Source organism: Primulina tabacum, chromosome 13 (assembly GCF_025594145.1).
Source record: "Primulina tabacum isolate GXHZ01 chromosome 13, ASM2559414v2, whole genome shotgun sequence".
Lineage (NCBI taxonomy): Eukaryota > Viridiplantae > Streptophyta > Magnoliopsida > Lamiales > Gesneriaceae > Primulina > Primulina tabacum.
The window spans coordinates 38267123-38285723 of NC_134562.1; the positions used below are offsets into that span (position 1 = coordinate 38267123).

General features: G+C 31.3%; 1 protein-coding gene across 1 annotated transcript; it reads right to left on the reverse strand.

Moving 5' to 3' along the window:
• Positions 1–320: 320 nt before the first annotated feature.
• On the reverse strand, positions 321–4750 carry LOC142523434 (agamous-like MADS-box protein FUL-L). The gene is made up of 8 exons (XM_075627236.1): positions 3265–4750; positions 2032–2107; positions 1891–1955; positions 1417–1516; positions 1256–1297; positions 912–953; positions 683–816; positions 321–587 (listed from the first exon to the last, which is right to left on the reverse strand). The coding sequence occupies exons 1-8, from the start codon at positions 3447–3449 to the stop codon at positions 485–487; spliced, it is 747 nt and encodes a 248-aa protein (XP_075483351.1). The 5' UTR covers positions 3450–4750; the 3' UTR covers positions 321–484.
• Between the last annotated feature and the right edge of the window lie 13851 nt (positions 4751–18601).

The following is an 18601-nucleotide window of genomic DNA, read 5'->3' on the forward strand; positions in this document are numbered from 1 at the left end:
CAAACTATAATATTATATAAAATTAATTAAATTTTTAAAAATAATTATACACAAAAAACAAAATGTGAAATGTGTGCACAATGATACAAAAAATTTTGCTTTTAAAACTCCAAATAATATAATTTATATAAATCTACAATATAATTTTTGTTAAAAAATATTTTAATAATTTACTATTAAATTTTGCTTTTAAAACTCCAAATAATAATAACTTTTAAATTTTGTGAACATGGTTTTTGAGGTAGTTTCTAAGAATATTTCTTATTCTCTATGTGCTAATTTATATACTGAAGGAATGCATTAAATAACCCACAGTTTGGGCTCGAATGATTCTCTTACATGTTCAACAGATTTCTTTTCTTTTTCCAATGAACAAAAATTATTTTCATCCAAATGGAGATGGCATGCCACAACAAGACTAGGGCAACTGCTTCGATATCACAATAAATTAATAAAATTTATTGAAAGTGATCCACCGGGATCTTTATTGATGGTTCACGTAGCGGAGGAGCCACGGCGGAATAAGGGTGTTGGAATCTGCAGTCTGAATTTTATTTGCATCTTCTGTCGACTGCCGTGGCTCGCCGCTGCAAAAAAAGAAATATTTAAAAATTAAACCAGAAATGTGTAAAACAGTCAACCTATTTAAAAAAGTTTTTAAAAAGGCGTATAAAATAAATACCCAATGGTGAGAGAAGGCAAAATTCTATGCAATTCACGAGGAGGCATCAAGGTTTCTGAAGATAGAGCAAGAGCAGAAGAATCTTGTTCCCTTTCCACCTCTACTGATCTTTCATGTTTCTCCTCTTCTTTCAGCTGTTTTATTTCCATAACAAGTACTTGAATAAACTACAAATTTTTTCATGTGAAGAAATTAAGGAATTGAAGAAGAAAGAAAGAAAAAAATTCACCTTCTTTTTTAGTACGTTGTTTTGATCTTGCAGCGATCTCTCCTGTCATAATTTCTCAAATGAAAAATTCCAAGATTTTATAACATCTTAGAACCATAAGTAGTAGAGATGGAATCTTTGAAGAAAACATCCTTTTTCACACTCCCCTACTTTGTCATTTTATTTTTCGAAAAATAAACTCGAACCCAATATTAAAAATTTGATTTTGATCAGATATAAAATACGTACCACCATCAAATTAAATTGACCAATTGTTATAACTTACTTAATCAATAGTCATAGATAATATACACCAGCTGAGAAATGAAATCAAACACCAGATATTACAGTGTAGCTGGTGTTACCTTCTTTTGAAGCTGAGAAATGGACTCGTTCATCAGCTGGTTCTGTGCACGCATTTTGAACATAACAAATAATATTCATATGATGCTAAAAATATAATAATTTGTATACTCACATAAATGCCTTATGTGATTCGATTCGAATCGAATGGAATGTACCTTACCTTCTTCGTACGTACACGCTTGAGAGCATTGTCAAGCTGTTGTTCCGAACTCCGGAGCTCTCTAAAGCTAAGAGGGTCTAAAGCTTCACCCATGTAGTTGCTACAACGTCAATACAAAACTATATATAAATTAAATCAGTAAATTTTTACTGATTGTTCTTTGCTCGCATCTATATATATTATTCCGAAAACTAAGAAAAAATCCTGCACATATGAACAAGTCATTTGAAATGCCCAAGTGCATTGTTTTTTTTGTTAGAGATCAAAGCAAACAAGAACGGATTGCAAATTTTTTGAACCAGCGTATTTAGAATTATCGAACTCCACTTGAAAATTTTGTTCAATAGCTCTTGAAAGTACGCTTAAAGCTAAACAATTCCACGGTCTCCGGTCAAATATTTATTTAGTATTATGGAATTATAGAAACCGCCATGTACAGATCCAATGTTAAGGTTATATATATGAAAGCTGTACCTCATGTTCCTTTGCAGAACTTCAATCCGAGCCACAAGTTTTGGATACTCAGCACTCCAATTTTCCTTGATATATATCAAACCAAAACGATCAAGAAATAAACGAAACACCACCTAGAAATCTGATTTAGAACACATATACCTCGGGTTGACTCACAGTCGCAAGTTTGTTATCAGCGTACGAGCGTCTCTCATATCGTTCAATAATTCTTTCCATGCTGAAATATAAAGATCAAACTGAAGTTTTGAACTTAAAATAACAAAGACACAGAAAGATCGATGCATCTGATCAACCTAAAATAATAAGAAACAAACAAATCAAGACTCAGGTAACCTTAGTAGAAACTGATGCCATATTTGCCGCAGCAACCGTAATTGGTACAATTACATGATGGGTATAATTACATGTAATTGAACCTGTTTGTTAAAAAAACCATTTTCACGTCTGTGAATTTTCGAACCTCTGGAACGCTTGCATGATATGATCTTTTCTACACAAACACCATCTTATATGTATTTTCTATAGAGTTTGTAAAATGATTAAACACTTCAAAGAAAGACACACGTACGTAAAATGTACGAGTGTGACAGCTTGACTGATCTGTCGCGTATATAAATAATCTAATACATTAATTCAAAGACTTAGTACTGTTAAGTAGACTGATCAGAAGCTAAATAGCCAATATCCCAGCACTTTCAACGAATAGATCTCATGTAAATTAAATTTAATCAAAATCTTTACAGTTGATATCAACCAAACTTAGCACATTATGAGCCCAAGAAAAATCAGAAAGCGTGAATTTTGGGCACCCGAATTCAAAATCTTGAGATTCATAAAAAATGCATATATGTGTCATATTGCTAAAAAGACCCCATGATTTGCAGTATATGTATATACTGTTTCATCGATCACTACCTTAAAATATATGGACGGATATTAATTTAATGTCCTCTTAGATTATGTCCAATTTAGTGACGGGATTTCTTAATCCTGGCTCTAAAAAAAAGCAACTTTAAAACAGCAGACGAGAACAAAAGCAGAATTTTTCATAGAGAGAACTCCATTTATATATATACCTCGGAGAAATTGTGAAAAGAAAAAAAACAGAAAACATTATTCAGACCAAGAAACAAGATTGTGGGCAGATGCAATTACTTGAGAACTTGTCAAATGACGTACATGAAATTAAAAGCAACTGAAAAAAATCAGATTTCTTCTGTCAATGAAATTATCTGATTAAGACCCATATAATTCTTGATTCGATTTGGTAGGTCTCTCGATGATAACTATTTTTTCTTCTCTTTTTTTGATGTAAAATATGAAGAGAAGCTAGCTAATCAACTATCTTGAAATGGGATCTGGGAAAAAATATACCTGGAATCAGTAGAGTACTCAAACAGCTTCCCTTTGGAAGAGAAAACTATCAAAGCAACCTCAGCATCACAAAGAACAGAAATTTCATTAGCCTTTTTAAGCAAACCAGACCTCCTCTTAGAGAAGGTGACTTGCCTGCTAATCTTGTTTTCGATTCTCTTCAACTGAACCCTACCTCTTCCCATCTCTTGATTATAATTACACTGCTTATTTTTCTCCGAAAAGTATATAACCAACCAAAAAGATGGACAGAAACTGAGCAGCTGCCAATCTATGAAGTTATGAAACACAAAACCCTAGAATTTTGTTAGTGATATAGAATGGTCCTCCTATTTTATGCATCCGACTCAATCCCACATACAAAAACCAGTGAAGGGATTACATAGATGGGGATCATTACAATTTACATGGTGGTTTCTACTTTGGTGTAGTTCAAAGACAAGGGCAAATGATGTTCCTTAAAGCATATAGGGATCTTTCTTTATTTATTTTCTTTCTTGATCTTTGTGTGTGTGTCATATATGAACTGAATGTAGACACATACATACATACATACATAAAATATAGCCAAACGAAGTGGAAAAGGAAAAAGAGTTAGAGGGGGAAGGGGTGGGGTGGGGTGGGTGAACTGCGTTGTCGAGTTGCGGTTGGACGTGGGTGGTGCAGTCGTTAATATCTGGTTTTGAGCCACGGGTTTGGAACAATTCGTACGACGTGATGCCTAAAATAAGGGCCCTCATTTATTTGCCTACAAGTAAATTTACATAAGCGCTGCGTGTCTTTAATATAAAATAGGAATATTAATTTATTTCATTTTAAATCATAAATATCTCATAAATTATGTATTTCTATTTGGTGCAATAAGTACAATAAATAACAGAATATCTAGATTTTGAAAGTAAAATTGAAATCAATCCGATATATTTTTCATCAATCCATTTCCCTAAAAGGCATGAAATAAAGCTCAAATTAGATTGAGAAATCTAGTGAGTTGCAAGTATGTGTCGATTACTTTATGTAGAAACATAAAAGCAAAAATAAAAAAATACATAACTTCTTACTAACCCGTTATTTTGCAATTTCTACTATCAAATCCAAATATAAAACTCACAATTTTGAGAAATCAAAAAAATCATATCAGACAACAAAATTGAAGAAATCTAATATTCTGTAAGAAAAAAACGTTTCTATTACACTAAAGGAAAAAAAAAACAAAACAAAACCGACACAATAGATTTATCTGATACAAATCATTGACTAGATCTCATAAATAAATCCGAAAAATTTCATTTCCTCCCATAAAACCTGCTAATATGACGAAAAATGGACCATATTTCTTCTAGTTAGAATCAAGAAATTCATACTAAAGAATTCTCCTATTAATTACTGCTTAGAAAAGTAGGAAACCACACAACAGCCACTAAATCCAACATTTGTTCCTAAACTGTTGCGACAATGTACGTCCAACATGAAGAAGTAGACAAATCTTAGAAAAATCGTGAGGTGAATTAAACCCAAAAAGAATTGGAAGGAACAGACTTGAGGTTACAAAGAACATAAATCATACCATTAACCGAATTCTTGTTGAATATTAAAGACAGATACAACCAACATTTGGTGAAAACGATGATAACGTTTATTGCAGCAGCCTTACAACAGGAAAATAGAAAATGCAGTACTACGCAAGCTTGGTAAACAATACGGTGGAAACAAACCTATCCTAACAAACTTTAAAAGAATAGGTCTTTTATTTAATAACTTTGACTTAATCAACTTAACAATTCTAGTATTTAATTCGAAAAGCATTCGGCTTTCATGTGTTTTAAGGAGAAGGATACACGGGTTATGGGTTTCGGAAAAGAATGTGTTTTGCAAGAAAACTGACGGTGGATAAACTAAAAGAAACGTGGTCTAAGCAGTCGAGAAAAGTCAGGAAAAAGATGGAGAGGAGGGTAGAAAATATCAGGGTACTTAAGCCCTTCTGGTGAAGAAAACACGGGGAGAAGTTGATTGACTTGTCAAATTTATGAAGAAGTCTATACAGCTAAAACAATAAAGTGACACGACTAAAATTAATATAATGGGGTAGAAATTGACGTACCAAGTTAGTTTCTAAATGGCACTCAACCTTTATAGAACAGATAGAATAGATTCAGCTATCTTTGAACCCTAATAAAAATATGTAGGCCAAAAGAAATATTTTTTTATTACCAATCTAGGTTTTTGGAGTGTAATGAAAACTTTAAATATAGTCACAGATCCAAGGAAAGCGAAGAAAATAAATATGATATTCATCATTTAAATCAAATAATATTATGACCATATTTCTCAATCATTAACGTAATAAAAATTAATTTTGTTTTATGTTTAATCTCTCGTTTTAGCTGTAATTAACTTGTGTTCGTTTTATAGATTGAATGTACGTACTTTAAATAAAGTTAATTAAATATATAATCTAATTCAGCCATGCCAGTCTGTTATGCTTATATATGGTGGCAACTAGTTGCTTAATATTCTACTCCCGTGTCCTCATGGCCGGGTTCTCCTGCTCGTCACTTTATTACATTAAAAGGTTTTAGGAACTCAGCAAAAATGATGTTGGAGGTTGATGCGATTGAATGTTGGCTGGAGATTGCCCGTATTTTTTCTAAAAAAAGAAATTAAAATTAAAGCTGCTTTTCTGTCAAATTAACTGTTGGTATGTCCTTTTTAATGGTAGTATATTTATTTTATTTGAAATTACAACCGCTATTACATCATGTATGACGAATACAACTTTGTAAAAGCTTATAGCTTATTTGCCATTAATATATCAATTTGAGTTGAGTTCTCGAGTTTGAGACTTAATTGTAACAAATCTCTTCAAGTACTCTAGCTCAATCGATGTGCCTGAGTTACACTATATAATTATTTAACTAAATATAGAAGTGTGTTTGACGTAGAAGAGCTTTTGCGAGGAAAAATTATCTTAGAAAAATATATGTAAATAGTGATGTTTGGCTACCATCTATAATTTTAAAGATATTTCAAGGAACCAAAATAAAGAATGCGGATTTTTGAAGTTGTTCTTGTTGAAAAATATATTTAAAATGTGTGTATTGAATATTTGAATGTTGAATATTTGAATGTTGAAAATAAGAGTTGTAAATATTGAAAATTAGTGTGTGATGATGTAGGTAATGATGTATTTTATTTTTGGATTATTTGTAAAGATTTCCTATAAATAGATTTCTCATTTGTGAAGAAAATCACAATTGAGTAGAGAAAAAAATATTATAAAGTGTGTAGTTTGGTAAATTTTGAGAGTTTGAGATTTTTAATTTTTACCATAAATTTTTACTTTTTCACAACACGTTATCAGCACGAAGCTCTAAAAGTCCTCCATCCTTTTTCAAGTTCCAAACAGAAGAAAAAGGTAACAAAAGTAATAATATTTATTTTACTGTTATTTATTTATTGTGTATATATTTAATATATAATATAATGTTATTATTAATAATAAAAATAAATTTTTCAAAAACTTGTTATAAATCCTGGGAGGATGTTAAGACGACATCCCACACTCCCGGTAAGGGATACGACAAGTATAAAAGCCTATAAGATTTTTAAATAAAATATCTTATGACACATCATTATAATAATATGATATACATAATTATTTGAATATGTCTAATATTATATACAACATATTATTATCATAAAATTATACAAATACATACCTTTATTTTTTTTTATACACCAACGGTCATAAACGGTAACAAAAAACGGCCAGTTTTTGCCCTATAAATATGATCTCATAAACACATTCAATCACTCCAACTTTCTCTTCTTCTCTAAAAATTATTCTTCACTAAATTTTCGAAGAAAAAAGAAGATGGCTTTCTCAAGGTTATTTTTAATTATTTTGGTTATCATACTCACGAGTCTTTTATTTATCGGAGAATATCATCCTCGTGTGTTTTTTTTATTTTTACAAATGCTTGTACTTGTTATTTATCCATTACTTTGTATTGCAATATTCATTAACTAATAAAATGCATCGTAATTTTTTTTAGTACCACCATGTCAAATTTGACAAAGCTCAAATTTGTTGCGCTCGACATCACGGGAAAAAATTATATGCCATGGACTCTCGATGTAGAAATGCATCTTGAGTCATTGGGTCTAAGTGAGATAATAAAAGAAAATGGCATATCGACATCACAAGAAAAGGCAAAAGCCATTATATTTTTGCATCGACATCTCGACGAGGGTTTGAAATGTGAATATTTAATTGAAAAAGATCTCATGGCTTTGTGGAAAGGATTGAAAGAAATATTTGAACATATAAGGAAGTTATACTTCCGACCGCCCGTGATGAATGGAATATGTTAAGATTCCAAGATTTTAAGAAAGTCAGCGATTATAATTCAGCGATGTATCGAATAATCTCGCAGCTAAAATTTTGTGGACATGAGGTCACAGAATCGGAAATGCTTGAAAAAACATTTTCCACGTTTCATGCATCAAATATTACTCTACAGCAACAATATAGAGTACGTGGATTTGCGAGATATTCTGAACTCATCGCCTGTCTTCTTGTGGCGGAAAAAACAACGAGCTATTAATGAGAAATCATCAGTCCCGACCCACTGGATCAACAGCATTTCCAGAAGTAAATGCTGTAAGTAAAAATGAATTTAAACCTGGAAAACAAAATCAAATTCAAAGACAAGGTTTTGGTCGAGGTCGAGGTCGTGGACGTGGACGTGGAATTGGCCGTGGTCGTGGACGTGGAATTGGAATTGGCCGTGGTTTTGAAAACAATAGAGATAGTTATTTTTATAATTCATCTCAAAAGAGCGTCCCAAACCATCCACAGAAAAGACATCATGAGAATACAAGTGTTAATGAGAATCACTCAAAAAGATATGAAAGTTCTTGTTTCAGATGTGGTACTCCAGGACATTGGTCCAAAATTTGTCGAGCCCCTGAACACCTTTGTAAACTTTATAAAGAATCATTAAAGGGGAAAGAAAAAGAGATCAACTTCACTGAACGCAGTGACCATTTGAGTGATTCAACTCATTTTGATGCTGGTGATTTTATGAATTATTTCTCTTGAAATGATCAATATGTTGGTGGGATAGAAATGAACAATATTGATGCTGCAGATTTTCTCAATGATTTCTCTGAAAATGAACAATATAGTGGTAGAATATAAATGTACAATAATTTATTTTTCATGTATCCATATAATGTTTTATTGTATAATTATGATATGTGTTATATTTAAATATATATTGCCAGTAATTTTATTTCATTGCATATTTTTTTTTTGAAGTTCAAAAAATGGAAAATGCTATGAGCAAAGCTGAAGTTTGCATACCCGATAGTGGTACAACGCACACTATCCTCCGAGATAAAAGATATTTATTGGAACTAAAACCAACAAAAACAACGGTGAATACAATATCAGGTCCTGTAGACTTGATTAAAGGATGTGGTAAAGCACAATTTTTGTTACCTAATGGTACAAAATTTTTGATCAATGATGCTTTATATTCACCACAATCGAAAAGAAATTTGTTGAGTTTTAATGATATATATTCCCATGGGTATGATACTCAAATAATGAATGAAGAGAATAAGAAATATATGTGTCTTATCACATATAAATCAGGAAAGAAATATGTGATTGAAAAACTACCAATGCTCCCTACTGGATTGCATTATACACATATAAGTCCGATTGAATCAAACATGGTAGTTGATAATTCTTCAATATTAACCAATTGGCATGATCGATTGGGACATCCTGGTTCAACAATGATGCGAAGAATTATAGAAAATACACATGGTCATCCGCTGAAAGACCAGAAGATCTTTCAGAATAATAAGTTTCAATGTAAAGCATGTTCTCTTGGAAAACTTATTATAAGACCATCACCAGCCAAAATCCAAACTGAATCACCAATGTTTCTTGAACGTATTCAGGGTGATATTTGTGGACCAATCCATCCACCATGTGGACCATTCAGATACTTTATGGTATTGATTGATGCCTCCAGCAGATGGTCACATGTATGTTTATTGTCAACTCGAAATGTTGCATTTGCAAGATTACTTGCTCAAATAATAAAATTGAGGAATCAATTTCCCGATTATACAATCAAGAAAATTAGACTTGATAATGCTGGTGAATTTACTTACCAAACTTTCAATGATTATTGTATGTCTATGGGAATCATTGTTGAGCATCCTATTGCTCATGTACATACACAGAATGGATTGGCTGAATCATTGATTAAACGTCTGCAAATGATTGCTAGACCAATAATTATGAAAACAAAGCTCCCTATTTCTATATGGGGACATGCAATTTTACACGCTACTTCATTAATTCGCATCAGACCAAGTGCATATCATAAATACTCCCCATTGCAGCTTGCATTTGGTAAAGAACCAGACATTTCTCATCTGAGAATTTTTGGATGTATGGTGTATGTGCCTATTGCACCACCGCAACGAAAGAAAATGAGACCTCAAAGAAAGGTTGGAATTTATATCGGTTATGATAGTCCATCAATTATTCGATATCTTGAACCTCAGACAGGCGACGTGTTCACAGCACGTTTTGCTGATTGTCATTTTAATGAGGAAATCTTCCCAATGTTAGGGGGAGAACAGAAACATACCGAAAAGGAAATTACATGGCATGTATCATCATTGTTACATCTGGATCCAAGAACAAAACAATGTGAAAAGGATGTACAACAAATTGTACACTTGCAAAGAATAGCCAATCAAATACCAGATTCATTTGCTGACACAAAAGGGGTAACTAAATCATATATACATGCTGCAAATGCCCCTGCTCGAATTGAAATTCCAAAGAAACAAATTGAAGATACTCATGATGTCATTAAACGCCTGAAGCGTGGAAGGCCAGTTGGTTCCAAGGATAAAAATCCTCGAAAAAGAAAATTATAGAAATCACGATGATCACAAAATAAAGGATGATGTTCCTGAAGAAACACATGATGATCACAAAATAGAGAATGGTGTTCCTGAAGAAACACATGATGATGAAAATATTCTGTCAGAACCACAAACTGACGAGAATCATGAAATCTCTATCAATTACATTAATACTGGAAAAATATGGAACCGAAAAGATATAGAAGAAATTGATGATATATTTTCTTATAATGTGGCAATCGACATCATAAATGATAATGAAGATCATGAACCAAAATCTTTTGGTGAATGTAAAAATCGGCAGGATTGGATAAAATGGAAAGAAGCCATCCAGGTTGAATTGGATTCGCTAAATAAACGTAATGTTTTTGGACCTATAGTCCTTACACCTGAAGGTGTAAAACCTGTTGGATACAAATGAGTTTTTATTCGAAAACGAAATGAGAAAAATGAAATTGTAAGATATAAAGCTCGACTTGTTGCACAAGGTTTTTCTCAAAGGCCTGGAATTGATTATGAAGAAACGTATTCTCCCGTGATGGATGCAATTACGTTTCGGTATTTGATTAGCTTGGCGGTATCTGAAAATTTAGAAATGCGTCTTATGGATGTTGTTACAGCTTACTTATATGGATCACTTGATAGTAATATATATATGAAAATCCCTGAAGGATTTAAGATGTCTGAAGCACAAAGTTCAAAACCCAGAGAATGTTATTCTGTGAAATTACAAAGATCATTATATGGGTTAAAGCAATCTGATCGAATGTGGTATAATCGACTAAGTGATCACTTGATGAAAAAGGGATATGTAAATAATTCAATATGACATTGTGTTTTCATTAAGAAAACAACATCCGGATGCGTAATTATTGCTGTATATGTTGATGATTTAAACATCATTGGAACGAATAAGGAAATTCAAGAAGTTGTGTCATACTTGAAGGAAGAATTCGAAATGAAGGATCTTAGAAAAACCAAGTATTGTCTGAGTTTACAAATTGAACAAAAAGAATGTGGAATGTTTGTTCACCAGACAAATTATACAGAAAAGATCCTTAAACGTTTTAATATAGATAAATCAAATCCTTTAAGTACTCCAATGGTTGTTAGATCATTAAACATAGAAAAGGATCCATTCCGACCATGTGAAGAAGATGAAGATATTCTTGGTCCAGAAATACCATATCTAAGTGCTATCGGTGCCCTTATGTATCTTACAAATTGTACAAGGCCTGATATATCTTTTGCCGTAAATTTGTTGGCAAGATTTAGCACATATCCAACAAAGAGACACTGGAACGGAATTAAACATATATTCCGTTATCTACGAGGAACGACAGACTTGAGACTTTTGTATTCAAAAGATGCTAATCCAAGTATAATTGGTTATGCCGATGCTGGATACTTATCTGATCCACACAAGGCACGTTCCCAAACTGGATATGTTTTTACTCGTGGAGGCACTGCAATTTCTTGGCGTTCACAGAAACAAACGCTCGTAACAACTTCATCAAATCATGCCGAGATTATTGCACTACATGAAGCAAGTCGTGAATGTGTGTGGTTAAAATCAATGACCCAACATATCCAAATCTCATGCGGATTATCATTCGACGAGAAGCCTGTGATACTATATGAAGATAATGCTGCATGTGTTGCTCAAATGAAAGAAGGATACATAAAAAGCGACAGAACTAAACATATTCCTCCTAAGTTCTTCGCATTCACCAAGGAGCTTGAGAAGAATAAATGTATTGATGTTCGTCACATTCAATCAAGTGAAAATTCATCAGATCTCTTCACAAAGACGTTTCCTACGTCAATATTCAGAAAGCATATATATAATATTGGGATACGCAATCTACGAAATTTGTGAAGAATTGTTCGTGTCAACATGAGGGGGAGTTTACGTGACTGCACTCTTTTTCCCTTGCTATGGTTTTTATCCCACTGGGTTTTTCCTAGTAAGGTTTTTAACGAGGCAGTATAAAAACACGTAATGAAGACAATCATTATGATCATCATCACAAGGGGGAGTGTTGAAAAATATATTTAAAATGTGTGTATTGAATATTTGAATGTTGAATATTTGAATGTTGAAAATAAGAGTTGTAAATATTGAAAATTAGTGTGTGATGATGTAGGTAATGATGTATTTTATTTTTGGATTATTTGTAAAGATTTTCTATTAATAGATTTCTCATTTGTGAAGAAAATCACAATTGAGTAGAGAAAAAATATATTATAAAGTGTGTAGTTTGGTAAATTTTGAGAGTTTGAGATTTTTACTTTTTACCATAAATTTTTACTTTTTCACAACAGTTCTCTCATATTTTTCAAATTTTAAAAACTTTTTAAACTCATTCAAGCATAAAAATTATTTAAAAAACATTTTGTTAGAAAGTTACATATTAGTGTTTGTTTATCTAAAATTACGTACCCTAAGGGCTGCTTGGATGGATATGGATTTGATTGTTTTATAATAAAAACTCAGATATTTAATGTATTTAATTTATATTTTTAACTTAATGTCAATATGATACATATTTGCTTTTTAAAAAAGTATCAATATTTTATTGTATGTCTAGTTATTCCTCCGCCAAGAGATTCTATTCTATTTTATCAAATTTAAATTAAATAAAAAATAAAATTTACGCTTTTATGAGTTCTATACAACTTAAGTTGCATGAAATAAACTTTACTTAAAAAAAAAAGAGTTATTGATCTCTTTCATCTCACCTTGAACTATTTATTAATATAGTAAAGTAAAAAGTTACTGATGTTAATATTTCATAATTTATAAATAAAATATGTAAAATATTAGAGAAATTATTTAAAAGAAATTAAACTACTACTAATGTATATCCTTGTCAAGTTCCATTACTTTTATATTTATATTGGTCTATTGTTATAGTAATATATATATAATTCATACCTTGAAATTCAAGGTTTTTACTTTAAATTTGAATTGACAGTATACTCAATTTGATACTCCTGTCCCTATGTACGCAATACTGTGTTTTATGTAGGAGTGCTATACGTATAGCACATAAAATTTACTCCAAAAGATATAATATACTAATATCACATTAAAGAAATTTATAAAAACAAATTCACATAAAATTACTGAATATTTTTAATTATTGACGTAGCCAAATAAAATCATCTTATAAAAATTGAGGGATACGAGACTATTGGATCTGAGTATGCATATATACGTCGCTTATGCCAACCCTAATGAAGGGTAATGAGTCATCATCACCTATTATAGATGGAAATAAATGACCTTAACGAATGATGTAAATAGTTGAGTGTAACTGATTTAAGATCGCTAAATAGTACGTACGTGCAAACACTTGAAATTCAGATGGAAAGAGCTGATCAAGTTGGAAACATTTCCCCATACCCTGTCCTGCTGGCCTTCTAATTTATAAAAGATAATTAGTCAAATTATTCATAACCGGCCAATGAATGGTGGTCCACTCTTTCTTAATATTTGAAAATTAATAGAGCCCGTCAAATTAATGTTTGGTGATTATATATTATAGAACAATTTTATCTTAGGTAAATGAGAAAGAAATATATTATATTTCGTACGTACAACTTGAGCTGTTAACCCTAGTTGTTTTGTTCCAAAAGTGGTCCAAAATTAAGGGATCGATTTATTTCCTCATTAAGTTAATCACAAATAAAAAAAAAAAAAAACGTGCATGCATGGGGACCATGATGCAGTACGAGCCAATTATTAATTCCAAAATTCTATTCATTTTATCAGTAAATTATTTTTTTAAGTTTTAGGGGTTTGCTTAAGATGGGGGGGACCATCGTTAATTTCATAGGGAAACGGGAAAGGAAGAAACCCCAATGGATATATGCATGTATGTAGCAAAAGAAAATGTGAGAAATTCTTAAATTCCTCTTTGAAGGGATCAGTGGGATCGAATTCAATACTTTCAATATAGAGGTGACATTCATTTATTATTATTGAAGATGACATTATATTTTAGAAATATGTAGGCCCTGAAGACAACTATGTTTTAAATGTTTTAACTCTCTTGGCGTAGAGTATGTTGTAAGGACCAATGGAATCCGGATATCTCCACACTGGTATGATATTGTTCACTTTGGGTTTTAACTCTCATGGTTTTGCTTTTGGAACCACCAAAAAGGCCTCATATCAATGGAGATATCATTCCATCTTTATTAACCCATGATCTTTCTCTAGATCTTCCAATGTGGGACTTTGGTTGCATCCCAACACATGTTTGATAGTTTTTGTGTAGAAGTGCGAACAAATTGGCGCGCTGTCTTGCGCAATTTGTCTTATCTAATACTTCAACTATGATGTGGATTGAAGGATCATTTCCCTTGTGATTGATCAATGTAGCTAATTAGATTGATTTATTTAAGTGATTCTCAAAATATATATATATATATATATATATATATATATATATATATATAGTTTACTAAATGACGTATGAGTGGTTAACATGATCCATATTAATTAGCGAATTTTACATATACACATATGTTTGATTTACCAAACTACCCCCTTACAAGAATATATTCCTTGAATGGAAATCTACTCTTTGGCTAAAATCTTTTGGATCATATTCTCAAGATCACATATTTTATCAGGAAATTCACGTGGGCAGTGGGTGAAAGCCTTGACTATATATAAGTTGCATAAAATTAGTATAAAGGTATCTTTTGCGGACATAAAAAAAATTGAACAAATTATTGGATGACCGGCTAAATCAGGCATCGTTTGAGTAATTCGGAAGTTTAATCTACTTATAGAATTAACGAATCTGTCTTTCTTTGAGTCAGTTTCTAAGATTTTCTTTTATTATATATTATGCAGAAAATTAGCACGACTAATAAATATTCTTCTTATATATATCATGTGATGAATATGTATTAATTACTCTAGATTTCGTTTTTGACAACTTCTCCATCGTTTATTTATGTAAATGTATTCCTCTGCTAATCTTTTTTACCACACGAACATTATTTATTTATTTATATATGTAGGAGCGCAGCTAGAAATTTTTTTAAACCTGGACCGACTGATCCGATAAATTTGTAAATCTGAAAGAAGACATAGACTAACTGAAGTTCCATAATACATGAATTCTTTTTTAAATGCAACGGACCGGAACTAGGCGTGACTCTGGGACGGATCCAGAAATTAAAATTGAGGTGAGCTTGAACTTAATATAATAAGTTAATTTATATATATATCAAACATGAGATATTAATATGAAAATAGTTAGCAAAATGACCTTGGAATTTTTTTTTAAAAAAACCTATTGTTCCTAGCGTATTCGAAATAGAAAAGTTAATTTTCAAAAAAGAAGTTTAATCAATATCATTTTTCAAAATTTATATATTATTTAAATTAATATGTAACTCGTGTAATATAAGACAAGTTTCACTTAGATTCAAAATTTATATTTTAAAACTATTTTTAATATATTTTAAATGTACTTTCAAAATTAAATTCTATTAAATAAAAGAATTGATAAAATAAATTTATCACTTTTATGAGTTATTTACACCAAACCCCCTTTGAAATATCGAAAATCTACATTTATTTACTGTGAAAGTTAAATAGGTATTCTAGATATTAACTTTTATGAGTTATTTGCACTGTGATATCTTTAAAAAAAATTAAACTGTGCTTAAATCTCTATATATATTTACCAAAAAAAAATTAGAATTGACTCGAATATCTATACCTTCTTGTAAAAAAAATTGGGCTGGGCTACAGCCTAGGACGGGCCAAGAAATAGATACGTCCCTGGCGTGACTTAACTTTTAAAAAATGTTGGTGGTTGTAAATAATATAAGTTTTACGTATATAATATATTAAATGTTTCCACGCAGTCGATATCCTCAAGGTATACAGAGAAAGAAAATTATGATGTTTTAAGTAGTACAACACACCATGAAAAACTCGACACATGCTCATTTCCTATAAAAGAAAAAAAATGAACTTCGAAAATGCAAATATTAAATTGCTGACATAGAAATCTAAATGAAACCAACGAAATTTATAACCCAAAAAATTAACACTTGAAAACACACACGACACATCATTTTCATTTTTCAATTAAGAAAATGCAAAAATGACATAGAAAATCATAGAATTAAACTATATGAAATCTTTCAAAAAAATCAGAAATTTCATTTCACAATTATTTCTAATTAGAAATCCACAATTGTTTGTTCAAGAACAACAAAATATATTATAAAAAAACACTAAAATCCAGATAAAAATTGAACTTTTAAAGCAAGTGAAAAAAAACCTAAGTGGGAAAATGATATCAAGAAAGGGATGTATGTGAATATTGCTTCCTTAGCTTTGGATTTCTTTGAATTTTTTTTATAAAATAAACTGCCACAAATCTCACAAATATATTTAAGAAAATGGGTTGGACCAAGTGTACATTAATATATTTCAGAAAATTACATGGACCGAGTCTATGGCTAATTAAAAAAAAATTAACCTAAGCCACAATTAGATATATAATACAAATAATAATTAAAAAATAACGATCGGACTGGAGCCCACCCCTGTGGAATGCATACATACATACACGCAAAGGTTTGACTATGAGTAGTATGCGAGCACCGCTAAAGTGACGCCCATTTATTTGATGTACAATTTTGATATATTTCATAACATTTAATAGGTGAACGCTACCTCAGCGATGCTCATATCCGTACTCATAGTAGATGACTGGATGTATATGTACATATATATACTATTTAAATCCATGCATGCGTATGATGTAAATTAAATTAGTGATGTCATGATCAAAAAAATTATATAACCAAGAGTAGAAATTGGTTAAAACAACACTTTGTCCTAATCGTGGAGGACAAATATGCAAATCCACATGCCCAAATGAGAGAGTTTTGAAATTATCAATTTTTTTTCCTTCTTAAGAATGAACCATGGATTTCAAATCCAAATCCGCTTAAATTCATTATCCCAAACACAGCTTAAGATTATTATTTTAGAGTATCCGTTGGTAAAGTGTGTCGCCAAATATAAAAATGTTTAAATTATGAAGATAAATTGGGTTGTAATAGGGATGAATATGTAAATCCAATTTTAATTTACCACAATACATTTTTTCCCTTGCTATCATATTGTAAGATATCTATATAGAACCAAAATATTTGTATGCTATAATTATTTGGTTGAAACTATTAGTTGTTCCATATCGGTTGGATAAAATACCTGAAAGTTGCATATATGGACTTGGACAGTCCTCTCTCCTTGAGCTAGCTTTTAAGGTTGAGTTAGGTCCAAATCTCAATCTTAACATGGTATCAGTGCTCAGGTTCCACCGTTATGTATTGAACTGCCTATAGTTAGGTACCTGTTCTATCCAGATGTTCATTCATGTGCGTGAGAGAACATCTAGCGTGAGGGAGGTGTGTTAGTTGTTTCACATCGGTTGGATAAAATACCTGAGAGTTACATATATGGACTTGTATAGTCCTCACCCTTTGAGCTAGCTTTTGAGGTTGAGTTAGGTCCAAGTCCCAATAAGAGAAACCATCGTATAAATAGAATTTGATAGGGAAAAAAAACGATAAGCATATTTCAATATTTATTATAAAAAGAAATAAGCTTAAAATGTTCGTTCGCAGCATGTATTTCTTTATTTCCGTTTCATATATAGGTTTTGTTTACATTATTTTTTTCCTTTCAAGGTGCATTACTAATTAAACAACAAGAATTTTGTACAATGTGGATGATATGTTTAATCTTTATGCATATATATGACATATTATATTTATCTTTATCTACTTTTGAAGGGAAATATGATTTCTAATTTTAATTGATATATCTTATTGATTTAAATTATTTCCCTAATATTTTGTTTCCTTGTTGATCTAATTGAGTTTCATATTTAACACGATTTTGCCTTTCTTAGATGATGAGAGAATCACTCAAATCTATTTGGAGATATGCTATTTGTGAGAAGGAATTGAAGAGATATGTTAGTATCTTTAAATAAGAGTTTATTCCTAATAAAACTCTTACATTACTTGTGTTCTAGGTTTCCTTGTGGAAATATAAATAAGAGGTCAAGCACATTAGGTGACGGGGGTTAGATATTGACTATACACACATACACGCATTACAGATTTTGCAGAGAAAAATTATTTTCCAAGCCGTTGCTGTTTGGAGTGGTGATCGCCGTGTTGCTCTGAATGTTGCCAACATCTACAGACAACATCCGTAACGATGATTGACTGAAGATTGCATCTGATTGATCGTGTCTTTCGGGATCACGTTTTGCTTTCTTGTTTTAGTTTTTATCCTGGTTATTTGTTTTTAGAAAGCATT